Source organism: Phaethon aethereus (genome assembly GCF_964289735.1).
Source record: "Phaethon aethereus genome assembly, chromosome: 7".
NCBI classification, from domain to species: Eukaryota; Metazoa; Chordata; class Aves; order Phaethontiformes; family Phaethontidae; genus Phaethon; species Phaethon aethereus.
Genome location: NC_138583.1, coordinates 11,023,941 through 11,049,973, shown reverse-complemented (window position 1 = coordinate 11,049,973; position 26,033 = coordinate 11,023,941). Strand labels below are relative to the sequence as shown.

The 26,033-nt window shown below is 39.6% G+C and overlaps 1 protein-coding gene across 2 annotated transcripts in view; it reads right to left on the bottom strand.

Annotated features, from left to right (window-relative positions):
- LDB3 (LIM domain binding 3) overlaps window positions 1-20,668 on the bottom strand; it is a gene marked incomplete at both ends in the record, with an annotated part of 75,550 nt that extends 54,882 nt beyond the window's left edge. For both annotated transcript variants that reach the window (XM_082002165.1, XM_082002166.1), the window contains one exon: window positions 20,576-20,668. In XM_082002165.1, coding sequence (XP_081858291.1) covers window positions 20,576-20,668 — 93 coding nt within the window. The remainder of the gene's footprint in view (window positions 1-20,575) is intronic.
- Between the last annotated feature and the right edge of the window lie 5,365 nt (window positions 20,669-26,033).

The following is a 26,033-nucleotide window of genomic DNA, read 5'->3' as shown; positions in this document are numbered from 1 at the left end:
GTTAGCGACACTTTTCCCTGTTAACCTGGGGAGCAATGTTTCTGCAAATTCCTTTTTGGGCACTCTGCTTCTCTCCTGATTTATCTCATCTAGATTTGGTGTTCACCAGTTATTGGGGTGAGCAGCACCAAGCTAAGGCAGGATTATTCTTCCAGAGCATATAGGTCTTAGTAAGAGTGTTTCAGGTAGGGCTTTGAAGTATGCTGTCTACATATACTCCTCCAACTCTCACTCCTCTGTACATTCGTATTTCTTTCAGGTAATTAATTACACTCAGAAGGAAGGTAACAGTGAATCATAAATATTTCTACCAGTCTGGCAAAGTGATCAGTGGTTTAGGAGCTTAGGGTAGATTTTAAAAAATGGCTTAAACATTCGTATCTGCTAAACATTCTAAGGTAACAAAGGTTAGGTGCGTAAGTTATGTATGAAAATCATCCTTAGCCTGCTTGGTATATTTAGCTAGGCTTTATCTAGATGAATGTGGTTCTGATACTTAGTTTAATATATTCATTCATCCTTGATTCAGAGCACAGCTCCTTGTGGATCATCAAGCTGTGTAACTTACACATAGCTTGGGCATAACAGAATTATTCTGCAGGGTGCTTTGCTTCCATTCCCTCCTTGATAACTGCAGACATTTTTCTCAGAAGTACTGGAAGCAGAGGTTGTAATGAGCTGCACACCTAGCCATGAGTTTCAAAATTCTGCATGTCCAAATTAGGAATTTTCCTCTCCTGGTCCAGTGTAAATACACTAATTATGATGATCTGATTGCATATTTTGTTACGGAATAAATGTTCGCAGGACATCTATTTAAGTTCATGGAAGAAATGCAATCAAGTTCAGAATTTGGCTTAACAGTGTTTTCCTTGGCTGCATTAGACACTAACTTCTGCAGTGCAGCATGTCAAAATAACTGGTTTGGAAGAGGCAGCAGGAAAGTTGTTGTTCGACCAAGAAAGAATTTTAGAAAGTCTAAGGTGGTCTGTCTTTCTGTGCCTAGTCTGTCTTTTTTCCTTCATCTGGCACTAAATGAATTGCTAAACAATTAATTGTGTAGATGACAAAATACAACAGTTATTTTAATAGGGACTCCTGCTGCTAGTAAAACCGCTATTTGCCTGATGCAAATGAGGAATGAAAGGAACATGTAGAAAAAAGGTAACCCTCACTTTGATCTCAAATGAGGACTTAGCTAAACTGCAGGACAATGAGCTTCACTCTATTTTGTTATCAAACAAGCATCTGAATGGCTAAATTAAAGTGACATTTTGGACTGCATAAAGAAAAAATGTCTTTAAAGATTGATGTATTCCCTAATACCAACATGCAAATCTCAGCTCCAGCCAGAATTATGACTGACTGAATTACGAAAGTTCTCTCTTGTAGGCAGAGTTATATTTACAGTAATATTTTTCAGAGCTGCACATCCACGTGCAAACAAAATCTGTAGGCGTTTTGGAGTTTTAATATGTTGTCAGAGTTTGATCTTGGCCAAGTTTCTCTAAACCCTCTTAAATCAGGAGATTACTTAATGGATGACTGGTTCCCACCCTCTCTAGTTTTTATTTTTCAGCTGTTTCTTTTCCTTATATTCTTCCTTCTGTCACAGCATCTTGTTCAATAACATTGCTTAGTCTCATGAATCATATTTGCAAAGAAAATATTTAATAACTGTCAGGAATGGAACTTTGATGTGCTCCACATCAAGACTATGCCAACTGCAATGGCAGCAGAAAACATTTCTCAAAGTGAATATGCACCTATTTAACAACAGGAGGCTTTTACTTCAGATACCAAGAAGCGGAAATAAATTAAAATTAAGAATGCTTGGATGGTTATTGGGCAGCTGGAGAGATTCCTGAGGCAGACAGAAGTGCCAAATGGAGCTGTATTAGTAATCTCTCTTTATCCTAGGATGGGTCTTCTATTTATAGAATTATACAGCTCTTCAAGAGACTGTAAGATTACATACATATATGAAATGGAAGCAATGTATGCATTTTAATAAAGTCTGACGATGCTCCCAAACTTTTAGTAGACACATTTTAAATAGTACCACAGATTATGTCCATCTGGTTCTCTCAGCTGGTGATAGGCATTTTCTTCTGAATGGCCTTCCCTTCTGCCTTTCTGTATCATTTCCAGGATTGAAAGAAATTCACCCTCTACCTTGATAAAGAATCAACATGTTTCACATGTCACACAAGACATCAAGCAGTATTTTGGGAAAATGATACAGAAGACTGGTATAAAGAAATCATCCAGATATTAAAATGAGTTCCTAATAAAAATACAAATAGAAAAAAAGGAGAGACTGAGACATAAGAAAAAGGGTAAACTTATTTTATAAGATTTTGGCTATGTCAGAGAAGAACAAGACACTGTCTTTACCCTCCACTTCAAAACATCTAACATCATCTCATCCAACTCCACTGCTCTGTGTGAATACCACAGACAAAGAGAATTGACATGAAAGCATGGATTTCAAGCTCTATGCTCCTCTGCCCTGTAGTCTAGGCAATAATTCTAGCATCTGTTGCAGACTCTGTGGATTTGCAGTGATAGTGCGGAGGTAAAAGCTCCACAGACAATAACGTCTCGGTCACGTCTCTTTGGAGGCCCCCTTATCCTTTTTTATCGTGCATGACCCTGTAAGAATGTGCAATGCGATAGTCCAGAGAGAAAAAGCACTAGGCTGTCAAGCTGAGCTTTTGCTGGCTGCAACTCAGATATGACACACAGTCATGCCCATCTTATGTAAAGACTGATAAGAAGGCCGAGCACTGTTTATGCTTTATCAGTGTGCAATTAGAAAGTCTTGTGCTTGTATTGGTAGGTACATTGATAATCAGCCCTCAGAAAAAAAAACAGAATGGAGAACTGAAAGTCTGAATATCAAAGGTGGTTAAATCCTTGTAAAGAAGAAGAGCAAAGAACAGTAATAGTTCTTCTTAAGAACTGCTCTAAGATTAACAGCTTTTGAAACAGCATGATTACAAGAACCTTCCCCAGGTAAGGTGTCACTCAAGCTGTTCTGGAAGTTAGTGAGTCAAGGAGTCATGCAGGAAATGAATTCCATTGTGCATACTCCTCCTGTGACCCCAGCCTGTTTGCTTGGAGGACCAGAGAACTTCTCTCTCTTAGGATTTTACTTTTCTGTCTTGTCTGTCAACACATTAGAAATAAAGCTTTGGTACAGCAAAAATATTACAGTCCCAATTCCCCATTACTTAGCACAAAGTTTTTCTCTTCAGCGCAAATTCAAGTGTTTCAGCTTCTCTATTAACTGCTTTGTAGCACTACAGATGACTGCACAGCTGCCTGGCAATGGCAAATCAGAGTTTGCATTTTCACCTCAGGTGAAATATCAATGATTTCTTCTCAAATAATATTTGGAACACACACCTTTAATTTACAATAGGGCTCTAAAAGCTCTCCTATTCCCCCGAGAGTTTTATGTTAATGTTTGTTGCTTTTATGAATATGGATGTAAAACAAAGGATTGCAGGCAGCCTGGGGCTCATGTCCCTGTCTCCTTCTGTCATGAAGAGCAACCTCCCTGCTCTCATTATCAAAAATAACAACTTGTAAGTCGATCTCTCCTTTACATTTGAGAACCCCTCTCTAATCACTACGGCTAGGGCCCCAGCAAACTCACTTCACAAAAGAGCGCGCTGGCAGGGCTCACACCTAACTTGCCATCTTGCAAAGCCAATGTGTAGCACACCCTCCTCTTCGTACCAGACAGTCCTTTTCTCCTCCAGTATGTGAAGTGAACACTCCAAGCACACAATCTTTGCAACCTTTTGAATGACATGTAAACCTAAATCACAGAAATTGAAGTCTGAAGATGCCTGTGTTGGCAGAACACAGACAACATAGTGGCAGAGAGTCAGGAGAATGGTCCATAGGATCAAAAGGATCCATCTACATTTATCTGCAGTTCCCTTAAGCAACTGTCAGGACAAACCCATGAAGCATGGAAACCCAGTCAAAAAAAAAAGATACGTTGTACACTTATCTCAGCGAGAAGAAGGGATGACTACAGAAACTTCTGAGGTAAATGTGAGTTAATACTAAGAAAGTAACTTTTTTTTTCTCCTTAAAAACATCTTTTGTTTTCCCTTATGGCTTTATGTAATAGATATAACAATCAACTGGGAAACACCATCCATGTGTAGATAGTGCACACACTCAAATCCCGTCATAATATGTAACGTGCCAGGGAGGTGGAGGAATCTGTAAGTTTTTGCATAAGCTATAGGCAAAGTATTTGTCAATGCATAGCACAGGTATTTCCATAGTGGACAGTAATATTATAACACACCGTTTTGTTAAGCCATCACTTGAATGGTGTTGATACTAATAAAGGAAAAAAAGTTTAATCTATTTTTGTTATAAACTTGTAATCTAAGATATTATAGTATCTAGAAATACAGCATGATGTTTCCAAAGCCTGATTTATGAGTATTCAGTGCAATGGCATTTGCTAATATATACTATACTGTCTTAGGTATTTTTTTTAAATGGAGTTTATTTGTAACTGAAATTGTTTTGCCTTGTTAAAAATGAAAGTACTCCTATTCTATATGAGGTCTGTACTTACACACATGGCCCTGTTTTATGAAGGGCACTAATCCAAATTATTACAAGAACTAAATGCCAATTAATTCTCCCTTATGCGTTACGATAAACGATTATTTTAGGGTGAAGCTATACATTTTCCAAAGGGTCTTTATCACAGCTATGTTGACAGGACTGTAAGTATGGTGGTATGCTTAGTACTACCCTAAAGTAGCTGAAGTATGTGCCACAGCAGGTGCCACAAGTAGAACATAGATTTGCTTTGACATCAGAACATAAGGCATAGAGTGAGTGCAGGACTGTTTGATGGATTTAAAGAGAGCATATGTTGTGAATGGTTTGGAAAAGCAGAGCCTTCAGGGTACAGCATTAGAGTCAAACCTAACTGAATTTGAAGAAATCCTGCCTCATCATGGCAACAGTTGTTTGTACTTTATGATCATCAGGGTATCCATGATTAAAGAAACCTTTTGCCACCTCCAAGGGACAAGTTTACTGTAGTGTAACCTCTTGGTGAAAGTAAGACCAAAGTATTAAAACATGTTGTTTGAGCTTTAAGGTATACATTAAACTGTAAAAATTATATTTGCATCTATTTTACAAAATGTAAAACCCAGTTTACATTTGTTTCACATTCTTGATAATGCTCTCTTTGTGAAAACTTAATCTTGAATTTTTGCGCCAACTCCCAGTGTAACGGATGTTGGTAATGAAAAAACTCCTAGCCCTTCAAGGCACAAAGTGGCATACAAGACGACGGCTTTTACCAACCAAAGGATCTCTATCTATGATTTCATATGTCCCCAACCAAGACTGATCAATTCACTTTAACAGAGCAGGAGATGAAAAGCCCCATCTTGTTAGCCATAGCTATACCTCCCTGCTAACACACATACACTTCTTGCATCCAGAAGCATGCATCTGCTCCTCCACTTTTCACAATGACTTGGAAACAGTCAATATAGTTGTGACCTGCGCAACAAAGTTTCTCCTCTAAGAAATTTTTCGCAGCTTCTGGTTGTTTTGGGCTTTGCGATGTCATTCTGCAAAGATGTTCATTATTCCTTTCCTAACACCTGAGCAATGGTACAACAGTACCTAGTTTCATTTTCACAAATTATTACTGACTTTTCTTGATCCATCTCCAAAATCAGCTTACTGCTTTGTATATTAATTAAGGTCACAGATAACTTGTAAAAATGAAGCAAAATATCTTAGCAGTCTGCTTGATAGTCATTTTATAGACTTGAGGTATGCCAAAATCGTAACTAAAATTAAAGATCTGTGAAAAATAATGGAATCATCCCAAATGGCACTAGGAAAGCTGCCTAAGCAGCATATACTGTCCTAGATTAACCCTAAGATATGTACACAGCCAGGAAATCTCAACCTCATCTCTGATTAAAAAACTAGAGCTAGATTCTCAGCTATTAGAAAAAATACCACATTCAATGTAGTGTTCAGTCTCCTTAATGGAGTTATGCTGGTTTATACCAGGTAAAACTATTACCCTTATCTCCGTGAGTATAGCATTTTTCTTACAGAAGGAATTTTAACTTTACATTACATGGTATTTTTTCCAACCTCCTTTTATACACAAGTGATTGAGAACAGCAGTATTATCCTTCAACCCACAAGGCTCTCTCGACAAATATATTTCCCCCGTAACTTCATAGAACTAGTGGAATTATACCAGGAATAAATCTGTTCCAGTATCTTCAGTTACTCTATTTGGAAACCAGTCATTTGCCTGACCTTCAGTGCAATGCTAAAAACAGAGTTTGTCTGTCATCAAGAGCCAGTGAGATTTCAGATAAAACAGAAGTCATGGCTCCTGAAATGAAATTCCAGAAGTGTCCATCAAAGGCTTGCCAACAATAGCATCTCACTCAGTCAATACTTTCATACTTTGATAAAACTAAGGGGGGAAAAAAAAAATAAATTGACATTTGAAATTGGGCATGTCACAGAGATTTAGTCCAAAGTATGCAAACCAAAAAGTATTCTTTAATTGTATTCTACCTAAACTTTTATGACTCAAATAGCTTTGGCTCTTTAAAGGCCTAATCATTTCTCACACTATTGAGAATTTACTTTTTTTGTTGTTGTTGCTGGTTGGAGGTTTTTTTTACCCTTACTGGGGAACATTCCTTCTTGTTACCAACACCAGAATGTATTTAAAATAACATATAGATCAACACAAAATAAATCATCTTTCTTCTAAACTCCAACATAAATATTGTGAGCAAGCACTGAAGTGGAAGCAGGACTTATTCTTCAAGCTTCCAACTTTCTTGTTTAAACTAAAATAGATTAATCTTATGTTCATTAGAATAGGAAGATTGTTATAGAAGGATAGCTGCCAGGCAAGATTTCATACTTCTTCCTTATGGTCCTATGCCAGTACATAGGCTTACCATGCTCTCTTCTTGAGAGACTTGACCCTAGCATTTCTCTTGACATTACTCAATCCAAACTTAAACCTCAATATACTGTCGCAGTCCTAGCAGGATATTGCCAAATACCTTGATAGTGAAAGACAGGGATACCAAAAATTACCATTGTTTCCACATGCATCCTGGATATCCATTAGTATACACACAGCTTGCTAACAACCCCACTATCTTGAAATACCTGCTTAAACTTCCAGTATTTGTGCAGTTTTTCCAGTCTCGTAGTTACTTCTTACTTGGGTTTCTACTTGGAGAATATAAACAGCCATGTTTACGGTAAGGGTAAGGATAAGAGTAGGTTGGAGTGAAGCCAGCAAAAAAGAATATCATGTCATCTTTAACATGGTGTTCTCATATCACAAAACGGCCAATGTATATTTTAATAAAAAAAATAAAGACCCGTACTAGTCTCTCTATCACTAGTCTTTGCGATGAAAATTGGCCATAAAAAACAGAAGATGGAGGTGTCAGAGGTAAGAATAGAAAGGAAAAAACACAATAAATTTCAAGACAACGTCAGGTATTACAGGAACTGAAAGCTGTATTTCAAGGCTAAGCAGAGGTTAAGATTCATACCATCAATTTTTAAGTGCAGCTTATAGGCAGCTCTCCTTAAACATGAGGCCATGAGGTGCACTCTCTGTTATGTTATCCGATTAAATTGAGAATTGTCAGAGTGCAACCTATTTGCAATACAAAGTGATACAAGCCACCAGAGGAAGAAAGTGTCAAGAGACACAGTCAAACCAATGGCTATTTGTCCTTGGTGTCACAATAATGCCCACAAGTTCAGTCAGAGATGCTGAGCCTGCTGGGCAAGTTTTGCAAATTCATCCAGGAAGAAAACATCCGTAGCCATCAAAACTGTTGTCTAACTAGGCAAGGCATGCAAAAGGATCAGCAAACAATGTTCTTGAATACTAAAGGAATGAAAGTGGACAAAAAGTAAACAGATACCATCAAAACCACCTAGATTTTTACGTATTCTGGTGGCAAAGCAAGTTAAACTGGGCAAATGTAAGTCATGGTGTGACAAATGACAAAGAAGGAGATATATATATATTATTACTTATATCAAGAGTACCTGTTCATCACAGGCATGCAAAATGAAAAAAAAAAAAGCGGGAGAGATTTTTCTATAGCCCATTTGCATCCAAAGATAAATACACAGATCACAGGCAGTGTACATTCAGGAGGGAAAATGGGGAGAACACTTCTTGCGTACCAACCGAAAATGTAAAACTAAGCTCAACTAAATATGTACCAAGGACATTGCAAGTCACTGCCACCTTCACCTATTCTCAGGATTTGTTATCTTTCTAAACAAACATGCTTTTACTTGCTGTCATATTTCCTTTCCTTTTTTTTTTTTTTAATAACAGAAATAAACATAGGGATTTCGAGCTTTTGATATTATGGCTTTACTCAATAAATATATGAAAATATTCAATAAATACTAAGAAATGATTAGATGTTTCAACTTCACCTCTTCAAGGTGGTTACCATCAGCACTTTTATGGTGTTAGAATTTAGCCAGAAAAATGCTTTTCTTTTATGACATACTGAGAAAACTAATTTTTACTGAGTATCACATTAATGTAATTGTAGCAATGGTGGGAGGATATGAACAGCTTCAGAAGATGGTTTGCACCCTCTTTTCAGAATGACTTTGGCAATTCAGGGGATTTTCTTGCCAGCTCTTGATCCATATTTTGTTACTGTAAAATTGGGTTGTCTGCAGTGGAAAAACATAGTATTTTAGAAAGTATTTTCTACACATCTCTCTTTACAGCATTAGTATACCCTGGGACAGCCTCATAATAGTGTGGATGTATGGGCTAGGCAGCTACGACTCTCAGACAGTAGCCAAGAGCAGATACTTTAGGGGAAGATTAAAATTAATCACTTCTAGCATCCAGGCCAGAACATTCACTATGGTTGTTCTAAAATTAAATGCCAACAAGGAAAGTTTCTTCCAAAACCCTTTATCTACACATTGAACAAAGAGGCTTAACAATCAACTACATGGCAAGAGCTCTTCCTTGGCCTCGTAAGCTTGGAGATGCATCTAATATTAGGACCCAATCCAATTTCTGCAAAACCAGTGGAGGAGGATCAAGACTTAATGTAGACAAAAAAGTAATATTGTTTATAAGTCCTCTTAGCTATGCTTTCCTCAGATATAACTCATCAAATGTCCAGTTTATAAGGTTAATAATTGTAAGTGTTAAATTATATTAAAACACTCCCACACTCTTTTGTGCTGTTTCATGGCCTATAAAGAGTTTTGATAAAAAAGAAAGTTAAAGACCAAATTAAATAATTGATCTAAATGCTCAGAGTGGCAAGAGAAGAAGACTTCTACCCATATCATCAAATGGCATGAAACTTAGATCCAGCTTTGAATTCCTTCCCCAGGGGAAGGATCAGCAACTCACACTGTACTTATAAAATATAATACTGTAAAAGAGAGTGTCCTGCCTCCTTTCCAGGTTGTCTTTAGGACACATGAACTCCAGGGAATCGTAGGTGGAATGTATAAAAGATCTTATTGCAGCTGCTTGTACTGCACCTGTTCAAGGGATAAATAAAGCAGCTAAGTTCTAGTTTTGGTTTCATTCGCTGCCAGCCCCTTGATGTGCAAAGAAACGATATACCACCTCCTCATCTTGTCAATCATACTGCAAATATGTCTTCAATATTGTGGAACTGATGAACTTTTTTTTTTTTTTTGTTGCCAGGAATGTTCCCACAAGCTGCAATAACCTTATGTTGTGTCACACGCACTGGGAAAAACCAAGGGCTCTTCACTTCATATTATTCCAGACAGCAAGCAACCTTGTTCATGTAAATTATCAATCCTTAGACCTCTTCCCATTCTTACTAAGAAAGGAATTAGAATTGGGTCTAGACGAAACTCATCTGAAACTAAAACTGATTTAATTCACAAATTCTTGAGAACTTACAGAACATTTATTCTACTTTGTTTTTTCACTCCACCTTATCCACCTTGGACTCCCAAAGCTAGAAACATGTTTTCATGTTGTATAAAAAAAAGAAATACTAGATCTGTGTGAGTTGAAGATCCAGACCTTTTTGATGTGAGTCATTGGGGTCTTTCTGTTGACATTTAGGACACACACGCACATCTTCATAGGGCACATTTTCCACAAAAGCTTGTTGTTGCTGTTACTCTTCAGGGCAGATTTTTTTTTTTAACTCTTTCGCTCACTTGCCTATTTCTTTAGGTCACCTAAACAATGTTTTCTAGAAATTCAATAAGGTAAATGCTGTTAGCCTCAGAAGATACAACATGGGCTTAGAAAAGATGCACAAATTCCTGTGTTTTGCCATGAAGAACTTAGGAAATGTTCACAAGCATTATCTGCTTGTATTTTTTTTTTTTTAAAGAAGATTAATGTGTGCTACTATCTACATTCAGCATATTTTCTTCAGAGAGAAAGCTGGAGGTTACAGACTAAAGTGACATTTTGCAGGGTGAGGAAGCAAAGCTCTGCACAAACTTAAGCACAGAAATGTAGGAAAAGGGAATTGCTGACGAGCAGGACAAAACCATCATTTTGTGGGCCATAGGATGTGTGGTTGTAAAGGGAGGAAAGTCTCTTCCAGGGATTCTCAGTGGAGATATACTCTATTCTCAACACAGAAATTATACTGGTTGCAGCTTGGGTTCCCCAACATAAGGGAAAGATGACTATTTAATACAGCAATGCATGTAATCAGAGAAACAGGAAACCTCACAGCTACGCGCAGAGCAGGTGCCAACATCTGTAAGGTACCTTGTTTAGCCAACTCCTTCCTGCACCAATCCTCCATGTTCCTTCTCTTTCCCTTCATTGTTTATAAGAAATTATAACACTTTGTGGAAGGGTCTTTAACTTTCATTTTCCACATGCAGCCTTCATCTCTTTGCTCCTCCACTCACAGTGCACTTAATCTGCACATCGTTGAAAGCTGGGAGCAAAGAAAGGATGGAGGGAGGATGAGGAGGGAGAATGAGTGGGGTAGAGCAAGGAAAGGCAGGCAGGGGAGGAAGCCCACGTCAGCATCCCAGGCGTATGGAAGGAGGAGACAGCAAAGTACCATCCTACATGGAGGAAGGACGAATGCCAAGAGCCAATGTTAGGGGTCTCCCACACAACCACAGACCACAGCAATATCTGTACTTGTCCTTGCAGCCCGCTACAAGTAAGGCATACGGTTCTCAAGTGTGGGATAGGTCCTCCCCCAAAAGAGGGGATAGTTTTGCCATGCCTCAGGGATCAAACAGCCAAACAATTCTGGCACCCTAATAATCTGTTCACTCTTTCCATCAGGGGCTTACCTCCAACAGCCTGCTACCCACAACTCTGCGCACTCATCCTGAACTACTGACAACTATATGCCAACACAGCACGTATTTTTATTTTAGAGATAATACACTGAAAAAGCTGTTTACACTGAAAAGAAGCAGTACCGAGCAGCAGGCAATTAAACTGTTCAAATAGGTTTGGTTTGTTGATGTTCAGACAAGCTGTGACCCTTACAGACTATTGACCACTTCTTGTCATCAAGCAAGCAAAGCAGACACGTAATAGAGAGATCCTCATCTGCCCCACCCCATACAGTTGGCAAAAGGATTTAATCTTGAATAATTTGTTAGATAATTTAAGTAAACAAGTGAGACAAGAATCTTCTAGACACAAAAGCAATTTTGACAGTAGGTCAGAAGGATACCTGTATTTTGCAACTCCCATCAAAAAGTTAGCAGGAAGACTATCCATTTATTTCCTACAGTAGTTAATCTTAGCCAACTGATGAAAGAGAACATCTTGTTTCGACTGCCTATTTCTTTTTTAAACACTTGCCATAGTACCAACTGCCCTTGGCCATTTTTGAACCAGCTATGACTAGGTAAGGAGAGAATGCTGACATTCTCAAATAGAGCAGGATGGTCCCAGTGACCCCCAGGATCAAGAAAAGGCAGCCCAAATTCACCCTAATACCAGAGCATTCTGATTTGGCACTATGTACCAGAATCTGGGGTTACATGTAGTATTTTTGGAGTTTTGGATACCATGTTCCATTCCAGAAGCTTGAGGTAAATGTAGCATTCATTCCAATTCAAAATAGCTTCCTAAGTTACAGAATGCTTTAAATATAGCATGAGAGTCCCACAGAGGCTTCTGAAGAGTGTGCATGGCACCCTAACCAGGTATAATAAGGACTACAATGCATTACTGTTATTTTTCTTCATGCCACAAAGACTAATTGTCCCTAATGCTGGCTTTAAACTGAAGAGCCATAAACTGTTTAAAGTGTGTGCCTCTAAACCCATTGCCTTTAATGAGAATAAGGGTTTATGTGTATTAACAAGTATGGCTAACCCAGTGAGGGAGCCAAAATAACCCACCAGCTGGAATTTGGACTCTGAGCAAGGGAAAGGAGGGGATATGGTAGGAGCATGTGAAAGGCAGAGTTCCTCCTAATCCTCAGCTGCCATTGCTACAAATCAAGTGTATTTGGAAGGATTTTGGGGAAAGGTTAAAACCTATTTATGCACAGTGTCCAGGCACTAAACACCTGCAGCACAGATGATCACAACACCAGCTACGCATGTGGGAGGTGCAGAAAGTAACTCTACCCTTGCCAGGGGATTTGCACGCCTTTAAGACATTTGACCCATTGCGTCTTCCTAAAAGAAGAGCAAGATCTCATTAACTTTCTGGAAAAATGGCTGCTAGCCACTGCGAACAAAAAGAGGAGTCACCTTGTATGAAGCACGTTCAAGATGTCACCTGGAGCCATTTGTAAGCTGGGAATTAATTATTTTTAGGGTACCTAATTCCAAAAAACACAGAGTGCTTACACTCAAAGTCAGTGGGTGGGGAAAAAAAGTTATTTCTTCCCCCTATAAATAAAAGTTGGGTGCATCTTTTTTTTTTTCTCATCTGTGCAGCACATTTTGACAGGTGATACCTGTTTGCTTTTAAATATCTGATATTATGCAAATTATGGGTCAACACAATGTGACTGAACAGCATACTTGTTAACATCCTTGTCTTCTGGCAAGAATTACATTTTTTATGAAGTGCCATTTATTAAGTATCATACTTTTATCAAAATAGGATTTAAAAATTTAGACAATTGTAACAAAAAGCCTATTCTGAGATTTTGCTCTCAGGTAACCTTTTTACTAAGGCTTTAATTACACTAGTACAAAAGAAACAGCCCTTTAACATGTTGTTTAAGCCATCCTTTTTCAATTAACATTATTCATTTCCAAGCATAGCATAGCTGACATTGCTAGACATGGTTTTCGATTAACTTCTTTCTTCAAGACTTGTAAGTATTGGTTTTTACCATGTTCAGCAAAAGTTTCCCTCCTTCCTCTCCGCTTCCTCATGATCTTTCAATGGGGATTAATAACTTACCTGTGCACTGAGCATCAAGCTCTTCCTGCAACAAAACCCAGTGAAAAAAGAAAAGCAGTATCGCATATTACATTGGACACTATTTAACGCTGTATTATGCATTAAAATGCTGGCATCTCAGGTACCTATGTGCAGAAACTTCTAGTTACACACAAAACAAATCAACTATATCAAACTGTGTTCTCAGGTAGCTTCAGTCCACTATGAATGCTAGATTATAAAGACGACCATTGCATTTTGTACACCATTTTTGATACTTTCAGAGTGCTACTTAAGGTTTGTGGGGTTTTTGTAAATATTTGCATTTTATAGAGTTATAAAATAACATACTCTTTATGCTACTAATTAGACAAGAGTGACCAGATGGGAACTGCTGCTGCTAATATGGAAAGTTAATGTTAACGTATTTGCAGAACTAATTTCCCTCTTTCCCAATTTCCAGTTGCTGGAGAACATTCTGCAGTAATGTATTCACAATGGAGCTAATGACAGGGTTATCTGCTGTGTTATGAAGACAGACATTTACTGAGTTCAGACATCAGACACTAATAAAAAGTTCTACATGAAAAAAGCTTATTGTGCATTTTAATTTAATAAACGAACGAACAGTTCAGCAGCTTTAAATTCATAATTTAATTATTATCTCCTGCTGTGTTTACTAGTTCTAAAGGATATGCAAAATTACTAACTTTAATAATAACTAAGTAAATCTGAGGACTTCCTGAAATACTACATCAACTACATTCTCAACTAAATAAACTCTAGCTCAGAGGCTGAGCAGTTTGTCAGACCAGAATATCCAGTTGCCAGGGAACATTGTTAAAAGTTAAAATAAGAAAAAAATTAACATAGGTCATTCGAGTTGTGGACCTGTTTCCTTAGGTTAAGAAACCTTCTCCTTCTCTTCCATAAAGACACAATAACTATGATTATCCCCACTTGTGAACTTCTCAGTTTCTCACAATTGACACCATGCCTCCTGTTCAAGGGAAGGGTTATGTTCCCCTCTCTTTTGCAGGAAAGCAAGCTGCAAAGTCACTATGGAGTGTTGTTTTGGCATAAGTAGTAAAGCTAGCACCAAGAAAAACTGACAGTATTTATAACTGAGTTGGTAATTGCATAGATGCCATTCAGCCCAATTATTTCATACACTGAGCTCTTTTCATGGATAATGCAACAAGAGCACTGATGATTCAGATACAATCACACCTCAAAGAGAAAAGCTGCATTTAGCAGGTGAAAGAAAGGGCGTCAAACCCACTGATTATGTATTCTATGTCAGAATAGTCAGAGCAGCAGGTTTGATGATGTAATCATTTAAAGCTAGTACCAAATGACAGTTGCAGAATGCATAGTGCTTGACCCAGATAATCTGAGGTTTCCCTGTCTTCAAGAATAGAAGAAAAAAAGCCAAGAGGGACTCCCTTTGCCCATCACTTGCCTGTTATAAGGCACTGATACCCCATGTGCAATAAGGCCAATAAGAAATTAATACTCTCACAAAGGTCCTCTACAGAAAATGCAGTCACAGTTGAAAGGCTGACATATGTATGCTAGGGAGTGGAGGAGGGACAAGAAGCAATCACAAAAAGATGCTGGTAAAAGGAAAGAGCCCAACAAATGTGAGAAAAGCCTTCCTGTTCCTCCAGAGACATGGCCTGTGGAATAGCAGAATATAGGGGCTCCCCCCCAAGAGCTGTTTCAGGCTGCTTATATCAGAATAAGTATACAGATCAGCTACTTTCATTTTTTCCTATTAGTGTTTGCCATTTCCCCTCACTGCACTTATGTCACCACCAGATTTCAACTTCATCACTTAATAGAATAAAGCCAAAATAGATCTCTAACAATTTTGTTTTGTTTAAACACTGTCTCCTTCAGCTTCAGGATCTGTTTTTTGATTTGGAACCCAGGAAACGTTAAAAAAAACCCTACTAGGAAATACAATACTGTATGGATAATCACAGAGTGAACATACCAGTCACGAGTTACCGCACTGTTCTGGATAATATTTCTGCTATCTCAGATGATGATAATTTTTTAACACCTTTCAGCTCATTGCATTACCTGCAAGCCAGTCTGCCTCACTAGAAAATCTTGCTGTTCAGCAATAATCATTCACAAATATGCAAACAGGCTCTGCTATTGCGTCCATCCATGTATAATTGTACCATCTTAACATGGCAACACAGCACTGAGATAATTAACTATGCCTAAAAGCCTTCTTACAGAGGATTAGGTCTATAAAATTAATGAATTCTGCTTGCTTCCAAACAGTTCATGCAAGCAGTAGGAGAAAATAACTTGCTTTGCTGCCCAAACCAATTTGGAAAGACCAGATTTATGCATATGAACACACCACTGGTGACAGCTCTTAGCATTTGCCAACAACCTGCAAGTCTCATTCATTTCAGTAGGACTGACAGATGTTCAGCTTTACCAAGAGTCTGTCGATACTGTTTTCCTACCTCTGCTACCTGCCCATGACATCAGATGACAGAATTTGTTCTAGAGGGTCGGACGGTCTGCAGGATAGGACTCGAAAAATACTTTTAAAACCTTACCAAATTATTTTCTAATGCCATTGTCAAAGGAGTGTGAAAGCTGCAGAGTAACTTTAACGTTTCTCCATTTGTTTTTATCTCCTCTTTTCCTGCCCCCACCCCGCTATGTTAGTCAGGCACTTATTTTTAGATAAAGAACAGATAAGCAGAACAATCCATTTCAGGGGAATACATCTTCACCCGTCACCCAGCTGACTAACTGTGACACTAACTGTGTCTTATGCTGTTGACTATTCAGCAGTGAGCTGATCACCCCAACCTACCTCAAGAAAATACAGTGTCTCGGACTGCATGTTAAAGAGTCCTTTAAAACGGAACTGCAGTGCTAAACAGCTCTGAGTAATTCCTTTCCTTGCCCACTGTTTTAAGAGCATTTTCCTGAACAGAAGCATTAGCAATGCCACAATCGTGTATTGTGCTTTTGTCAGTATGCTTCTGTATTGGGTTTGTGCACAAAGGTTTTGATGGCAGGGAAGCTACAGGGGTGGCTTCTGTAAGAAGCTGCTAGAAGCTTCCCCTGTATCTGATAGAGCCAGTGCCAGCCGGCTTCAAGATGGACCCGCCGCTGGCCAAGGCCGAGCCCATCAGCGACAGCGCCTCTGGGAGAACAGAGTTACGAAGGGGAAAAAACACAGCAATTGCAGCCAGAGAGGAGTGAGAATGTGTGACAGCAACAACTCTGCAGACACCCAGGTCAGAGCAGCAGGAGGGGCAGGAGGGGCTCCAGGCACCAAAGCAGAGATTCCCCGGCAGCCCGTGAGGAAGCCCATGGTGAGGCCGGCTGTGCCCCTGCAGCCATGGAGCTCCACGGGGGAGCAGATCTCCACCTGCAGCCTGGGGAGGATGCCACGCCAGAGCAGGGAGATGCCCAAAAGAGGCTGTGACCCTGTGGGAAGCCCACACTGGAGCAGGCTCCTGGCAGGACCTGTAGCCCCGTGGAGAGAAGAGCCCAGGCTGGAGCAGGTTTGCTGGCAGGACTTGTGACCCTGTGGGGGACCCACACTGCAGCAGTCTGTTCCTGAAGGACTACACCCTGTGGGAAGGACTCACATTGGAGAAGTTTGTGGAGGACTGTCTCCTGTGGAAGGGACCCCATGCTGAGGCAGGGGAAGAGTGTGAGGAGTCTACTCCCCGAGGAGGAAGGAGCAGCAGAGACAACATGTGATGAAGTGACCACAACCCCCATTCCTCATCCCCCTGCGCTGCTCAGAGGGAGGACGTAGAGAAAATCAGGCGTGAAGCTGAGCCCAGGAAGAAGGGAGGGGTGGGGGGAAGCCATTTTAAGATTTGATTTTATTTCTCATTCTCCTACTCTGATTTGATTGGTGATAAATTAAACTAATTTCCCCAAGTTGAATCTGTGTCCCCAGTGACGGTAACTGGTGAGTGATCTCTCCCTGTCCATATCTCGACCCATGAGCCTTTCGTTATGTTTTCTCTCCCCTGCCCAGCTGAGGAGGGGAGTGACAGAGCAGCTTTGGTGGGCACCTGGCCTCCAGCCAGGGCCAACCCACCACAGCTGCAAAGACCTTCAGGTTTCCTCCCCTGCTTCTCAGGTGAAGTGCAAGCTGAGTAGGAATTGTATGGGGATGGCTGACAGCGTGAAAGTCAACAGACAGCTAAGCCACAGCTCTAGTTCCTAAGTCCAGGGTAGCCACTTAACGTCTATGTGTGCTAGCTTCATACTGACACAATACTAGCTTCCCATTTCAGGAAGGTCCTTGGAATCATACAGGCATAAGACTATAGGTGGGATGAACAATCCTGGCATGGCGGACTGTTGCTGTCATCTTTCTCAGGAGCTCAGGGGGCAGCCTCTCATGGCATGACTTCTGGCATGACAGACGAGCACAGAGCCTCCATGAAAAAGGATGTATCTTTTTGTTCTCTGTGGCCCACCTGCAGACAGTCTGTTGCTTGGGGGAAGTTAGAGTATAATGAGCATGTCTGCATGTAAACCCCATCTGCCTGCATAGAGGGATACTACACATATATGGCCAAAAGGGCCATGGCACACCTGGTATTAAAAGCAATTATAAGACCCTTTAAGTTGAAGTGTTTGGGATTTAGGACTCATTTTGCACATAGAAAGTCTAATCCCATCTCAAGGTAGCTGTGGATCAAAACCAGTCCATAGGTAAGTGTACAGCATCCACTGGCAACATTCAGAGCTGTGTGCCCTTCCCAAGAAGGGGATTTTCATCACAGTTATTTTCTCTCCCCCACTCCACCCCAAGAATATTTTGAGAATGTAAGTACAGCTTTTGTTTTAACCCCCATGATAAGATTGCTAAGATGACAGCTCAACTCACTTATGACTGCAAATTGCTGATTAAGAGGAATATCTGATCTGTTTGGAGATCTATTTCTGTGAAAGATGCTAAAGAAAAAATAGACTTTAAGAATAGTATCATCAAAAGCCGTGTATTACCCTGTGTTCCAATTTAAAAATATCACAACCAGCAGGCATTCCTACTTCAGCTCCCCCTGAAAAAGGCTGTGTTCATTTCTGCATGCCTGCTTTCCCCCACTAAGGCGGGCTACAAAATCCAATCTCATCCCAAAGCAATGCTCCCAGCTAAAAACTGGGCCTCACTGGGGAAGAGTTCAAAACATTTAACAGTGCTTTCTGACAATTCTACTGCTGGAAATGCAGCCAGCTGTGTGAAGAGGTAATTCCTCCACACCTCTGGGAATCCAGCCATTGCAGTTTCACTCTTGCTCATCATATGCTCTCAAATCCCCACGAGAATCACACAGCCTTTGGGCACAGTGAGAATACTTCAAGAGATTATAATCTGAGACAATAGGTCCTTTGAGAAACAACTGGGTTTTCATTTCTGGTTGTGTCATATAGAGTGCAAGTGCCACAGTCCTTGACTGACAGCCTCTAGGTATGACTGAATTACTTATAAAAAAAATCAATATTAAAAAAAATAAAACCATACAGTGCAGGCTGCAAAGTGTCATGAAAATGCCTACAGAAATATGTTGGCACCTCTCTGTACTTACCTTGGGTGGGATAAGGAAAGAAATACCAAAACTATTTACTGTAGTGAAATTAGTATAAGCTTAAGAAATTAGTTTACTTTTGTGGTCAGGGTTTTTTTTCAGTTGTGATTTGCTTACTTGTTTTTAATAACACTAACAGAACAGCTGCCATTGCAATTACTATGCTGCTTCTGCAAAAGGGGTTATGAAAAGTTCCTTTCATCATCACAGGACTTAGTAGTAAGGTAAATGTAGCTCTATCGTCAGCGAAAGGAAAATTGTGCGTAAGAATAAGGGAGATGAAATAATACAGAACTTTACAGTATGAATATGAAATAGCATAGTTAAGACTTTAGAATCTCACTGATGACTTTGAATCACGATTGTTGCAGGGATACCAATTTGGTACCCACAACTTAACAGATTGCATTTTTTCATTATTTAAAAAAAAACAGTTTTCAAAGTAGTGTAGGTGGCTTTTTTTGCAGCAGAGCAGACCTTTTGTTTGCCTGATATTCCTGGGATTCCTTTTAAACACTGTTATGTAAGTAACCTCTCTTGTCATTATACTGCAAAATAAGCCTTCTGCAGGTGATTTGTGGAGGAACCAAGATGTCTCTAAAAAGATCTGAACATTCTGGAACAGATTTGAGACTGTCAGAAAGAAAAAATGAGAAAAAAAAAAAGGGGGTGGGGGTGGGGAGGAGATGCAAGAGGTAGTAGAAAGTAGAGTTCCCAAACCAGAAGTTACACAGAAATATACAGTTTGATAAGAGAAGGGTAGGTGAAGGAAATGCTTATGAATTTCCTGAAAATCATGCACTGTTAAAAAGTTTTAAGAAACTGAGCTAATTCAGGTAAGAAGAGCACTCTAATGCAACACCTTAAAATACTGTTCTTGGGGCGGGGGGAAGATAGCTTGGAAATAAATGGACTAATCTGTAATCAACAGATACACCAGGTAATTAATTATTAAATACAAGCTGTTGTCAGCTGCAAATGGAAGGCTTCTGCATAATTGAAGACCATATTTTAAGCACTATTGAGTCTTCTGCTTGGTATGTCTAATTTTCACCCAATTATTGCTCCCCTGCAAAAGCGGGGACATGTATCCCCATCTTTGTCTAATTTTAACACCCAGACTTCACATATTTACAAGCAGTTACATGTTTATTTTCTAGAAATATAATTTTATATTCCCATTCACAGATGTTCTACTCCCTTCCCCTCAAATAGACAGCACCAGTGAGGCCCCTATCAGCAGGAAAAGAGACAACACTCTACAAAATAGAACTGGAAGCTTATTTAAAAGGGACAGTATCATTATTCTTAAAAATATACTAACCAGAACTGTCTTCCTGAGGCATCACCAATGGCAGATTGTACCCTGAACTGGTATACTTAAAGTTCTTATTATATTCTTTTTATTCAGACCTAGCTGCAAACATCCTCATTTTGCGAGGCCAGGTCAGAGTGTACATATGACTAGTTCACTGCTATTTTCAACTTAAACAAGCCCAACGAAGGTTTTTTGCTCACTTACTCTGGAGATGGTCAAGGGCATATTGAAGTCCTTGCCTCCTTGCAGTCGGAAACCCCATGGTCCAGGTCCATTCAGAGTCACGCTGTAAGCCATTTTGTACCTCTTTCACAAGTCAACCAGAAGACACAGCAGAACAGAAGGATGGGCTAGACAGAGAAAGCATGAAAAAACAGAATGAAAAAAGGGAAGAGTTTTATATAACGAAAGCAATTCTCTTTCTGCCTTGCCTGTTCAGTCGTGCCGGGATATCACCTAAGAATAGATGGGAGCTATAATGCAGATGCTGATATCCCAGCTGAGTAGGGCCCATAAAAGGTTTGTAACCAGACACCTACTATGCAAAGACTTCATGACTCAGAGGTCTAATATAGCCCCCAGGGAAGGGGACAGATCTTTCTAGGCTTCTCAAGCCCCTCTTCATGCGCAGTTACTTCGTGGGCAAAACACATTTTGTAATAAAACAAGCAAACAAAATCCCACGCTAAAATCCTAACCTGTTAACAACTACATAGCCATTCGTAACTCCTGCTTCAGAACATACGTTTATTGCACTATGATATATAATGTACTACAAACAAGTTCTTTTTACATAGATCTTTCCATATGTAGCAGGAAAGGCACTAAAAAAAGTGTTTATCTTCTTTTGCATTGGTTTGTTAAACTGAAAAAAAGTGTATACTACATGCATTTAGCATCACAAAAAAGCCCCACAACTTCAGGTTTGGCTCCTGGTTCCATAGCCCTTGCTTTCTCCAGGGAAAATTAAAATTTATTCTCTTCAAATGCAGATAGAAGTATTATGGGTTATTTCTAATCAGCCTTTAATTTTCCTGGCAACAGCACAGTTTCACTACATACCTGTCTCACTATTTCAATACAAGTCTTCTACAAGCACGACAGTTAAGTGGAAGGCTAAGAACACAAATAGCTAGCTAACTACTTCCTTAATTCATTCCTTGATTTTTCATAGTTTATATTCCAGTTGTTAGGTGTTCCATAAAACTTTATAACCCTTGTTCAGTAGTGCTGGATAGCATTTCTGCCTTAGATTGGGAATAGCTTAAATACAGAGAACAAGAAGGAAGGGGAGAAGCTGTTGGCAGAACTACAGATATAAACAAAAAGCTTCTGCTCTCAGGATAAAGCTACAAACATTAAATATCGCTCACCCCTTTCAAGCCATTAATCTGTGCAGGACCTCCAAAACCCCTCCACTGTATCTCCACAGCATCCCTGCCTTTACCCTTCAGTTACAAAGAAATTCCCATTACGTTAAGGAGGAGTGGGGGGAAAGCATGGGTTCTACTCTGATAATCAGAAAGACAACCAAAACCACATAATGCACTACAGTGAAGTGGCTTAGTTTGAATGCTGATAATAGGTCACTCTGCTCATGCATCTACCTTAAAATGCAACAGAAAAACCGATGGTGAAACAGCAGAGAGCAACTGCTACCAGGGCCTCCGCCTTTATCTGAGGAGATGGTCAATAATTTTTTAAAACCATGAGACAATAGGAGCGTTTGTTTAGTATCCACAGTGGCAAAAAAGTCATTTGTACAAGGGAATAATTATGCTCTACATAGACACTAGACTAAACCACATAACCGTATTTTTCAGTCAGAGGTCCAAATTAAAACACAGCAGTTCACATAGATTTGAGTGAAAGTTACACTCAGACAGTAGAACTGGCCCAAATCAAAATCAATGCAGATCGCAACACACAGCTTGAAAAGAAAATGGGTTTCTGATGGCTCACAAATGCCTCAAGGGCACATTTACATTAACAGCCTTTGGAACTGCCCTATAGAGGCCACAGCCAGTGATGTTTGGATGATTACTTTGAGGGGAGACAAAACTAACTTGTTGCACTTCAGACAGTAGAGGTTTTAGGCTTGCCAGTTTATCCAGTAGGTCTCTTTATAAATGCTGGTACTGGATTTATTTATTTATTTTTTAAAATGCACACATAAAAGATTGAAGGTAAATTCCTATTACACTACACCTTTCCTTTTCCTAGGAATTCACTGTTGGTTTTAGTGCCCTTTCTTGGCTCCATTTCAAGGGTTCAGGAGAATGGAATAAAAACAGGAATACGATAAACATGGCAAGTCATTGCTTCACTAGTAAAGATAGTAGCAGAGAAAAAAAAGTATTAGAAGAGAAGTTACACTTTTATGGACTGTGAATTCTGTGCATGTTACCTTCCTATACTTATATCTTCATTAATGTGTGTTTAAAATTTTAAAAAAAAGAAAAAAAAAGGGGGGGGGGGCAAAACCCAGAACAGACCATAACTGCACAATCATCAAGCTGAGCAGAGCTAAACATTAAGAAAAAGGGATGCTGCTTAATCAAACACTATGTACTTCTATCCTACTTTCACATGTGTAACATGCCATTTGCTTATCAGTTTAGAACAACTGAAAGGGCCTGTGAGATCCTTCAGGCTGGGTGGTGTGCTAGGAAACTAGAGTGGTAATCTCATTAAGGGCACTGTCATTTGAATGAAATGTTAAACTGAGGTCACTTGTTCCTACTCCTTTGATTTCTGCCTGTGTCTGCATGAATGTTCAGCATAGCTTGGCACTTTTAAAAAGAAAGTGTAGAGGATATGCCAGTGTCCTGGCCAACATTCCCTTTCAACAGGGAAAGCTCTTTCACAGCTCTTTCATGTGCCTGTGCTATCACTACCAGGTGCATTTTGGAGTAAAAATATTCCACAGTTTTCTTTCTCCCAGATTAAGTCTTTTCTCTCCTGTGTTTGTTTCCCCCCTGCCCGCCTGGAGAAGGCTCTGTGCCTGATAATGAAGCGCAAAAGGTAAAGAAGCTCATGCTGTAGTCATAGCTTCATTTGTTGGGACACTCTTAGCACAGGTCTCACTTGTCTTCTACAGACTTTTAATACAAGCAGCCTCTAAATAAGAAAGCTGGTGACCCACCCAGATGACTATTTGAACTCTAGCCTGTTTTCAAAGTGAGAGACACAGGTGTTCTCAACCATGTCAAACATCTGGAGCAAACCCAGGAACTGGATTGGTGCAGCAGGTACAGTGCTGTCACTGCTACCAGCACAAATCCCAGCCAAACCTTCTGAGAAACCTGAGGATGAAATAAACTGCCTGTACATAATAGACAATCCTGTTGTTTTCAGAAGCTTGTGATGTTTAGATTAGGTTCTAGCTGCTTTACATAACTTCCTGTTAGATTGTTCCAAAAAATCATTTTTTGTTTGCTCAAATAACAGTATTTTGTTTCTCTTGGTGTGCCTTCTTCCCTACATTCTCCAGCTATGTCAAAAATCTATGACTTGCTTACAGTTCCCTCCCTTCAGACAGAAGCTATGCTGAGTCAGATGAGGTCACTGGTGTAAGGAGGGACATTTAAAGAAAAAAAAACATATTCCAGGAGCAGGGTGACATTTTCTCTAGAGAGATCAAACAAGAGAATTGTCCAGAGCTCACCAGGTGCCTCCAGAGCTGTCCCCAGCTGACTGATGGGAACAGTTGTGAGGAAGCTGGATGGGTACCAGGCTCTGTGGGCTCTGCAGCGGAGGGGAGTGCTGCCACCTCCAGCAAATGCCTGGGAGCCCGAGCAGAGCCCTGCTCCCACAACTCCATCAGAGGAGTTACGCTAGCGGAAACAATTCACCTATGCTAGGAGACCATGTTGTAGAACAGTGAACTGACTTTAGGAAAGCTACAACCACATGCTTGGGAGTGCATAGTCATTAAGTGTCAACGTTAAATTAAGATGGAAGGAAACAAGTAATGGAAATTCCAATTGTTCAAGTTGCTACTACTTCATTAAGCTGGCCACATTACTCATCGGTTATATTTTAGCTGCAGTGATAGATGTGCTCATAGAAGAGCCTTGAATTACTGTTACTGCAGCAACAAGGTTGCCTCATTAAGCATTTCAGAAGTAGATTGCTTGAAAGTTTGGTTTCTGATCTGCAATAATAAAAGACACATGCAAGGTCATGGTTTCAACAACCTTTTACGTTTTTCTTTCGGCAAGTGAAAGACTTGCCCAACAGAGGAATAAACTATCATTTCTCCTTTGACTAAAAGATCTTCAACAAGCTGGATAGACATTCCTTTTAAAAAAAAAAAATCAGACACAAATACCAGCTGCCTTTGTTTCAGTCTCCCTCATCTGAGGGAGTGGCAGTACGAGAAGGCAGCACGCAGCTTTATGACAAACATGTCCTTTTTGTCACATGGATTCCTGCACTGTCCCCAGTAAGATTATCTATACTCTTTCAGAAAGAGCGGAAAGGCAAGGAAGATGGATCAGGAGTGTGTGAAGAAACTATTCACCTAGATGCATGCATGAAGAAAACCCAAGCTTTGAACAAGATGTCTCATATAAGTAATCGTAGAGTTTTCCAAAATTTTGAATTAACCCAGCATTAATTATATTCCATGTGGAATAATGAGGAAACAACAGCTGTATTTGGAGACTGATCTTCATTGCAACCCACAGCACAAAATAGCACATACTTACTATATAGTAGCTAATCAGTGCTAAAGAATTTGAAACAGACACATTAGAGATGTAAAAGCTTTCTAGCTCTGAATTCCTACCTTGCCAATGTCAAATTGAATATAAAAGTAATGACCAGAGCCAAGATTTTCCCACAAGTTCAGCACAAGTTCAATATCACTTCCAAAGCAAGCCTATTCCACAATGCAGAAGAGCTCATTGCTGTCTCCTTTCCTTCACTGCTGATCTCTGAACTAAGTTGAGCTAATCCTACTTGTACTTCCATGTACAGTTTTGTTTCACCCATTTAATCAAAATCCTTCAATTCTCACAGAACTTTGTATTTCTGAGTTCCTCATAGTCCCTTTTTTCAAGTTGTCCCTAAGTCTGGTATTTTGATCTTTCTTAAGCAGCTAAATTTTCTATCACACTTGGCTTCACCAAATTCTGCTTTGTCTAAACCTTTCTAGTAATGTGGTTTGTGGGTCCCAACAGAATATAGTATTGCTGGGGAGATATGCTAGAGCAATATAATGATGGAATATTATCTCCCTTCTCCATAATACAATGCCTTCGGAAACGCAGCTCAGACTGCTTCCTGTTTGGCAGTTTGCTGCTGCCAGTATCAACTTACCAATTAATCAAATTTGCTGTTTACCCTCACCTCTAGATCCTTCGCCATGACTACTTCCACCATTACAGAAAAATGACATTTCATACTTTTTTTTCCCTGCTAGGTGCCCTTTTTTTTTTTCCTGCCACAACCTCTTTTCACTACCTGGGTATACACTATAGCATAGTGAGACTCGATCTTTAAAAGGTTTGAAGATTTTTGGTAACTATGTTAAACTGGAAAGCATACATGTAGAGAGACAAGGCTACAGAGGGAAGAGATACCTATACAGACTGTTTACAAAGACTTTTTTGCCCCGTATTACAAAAAGATTTAAGTGTATGTTATTAAGTTCTCA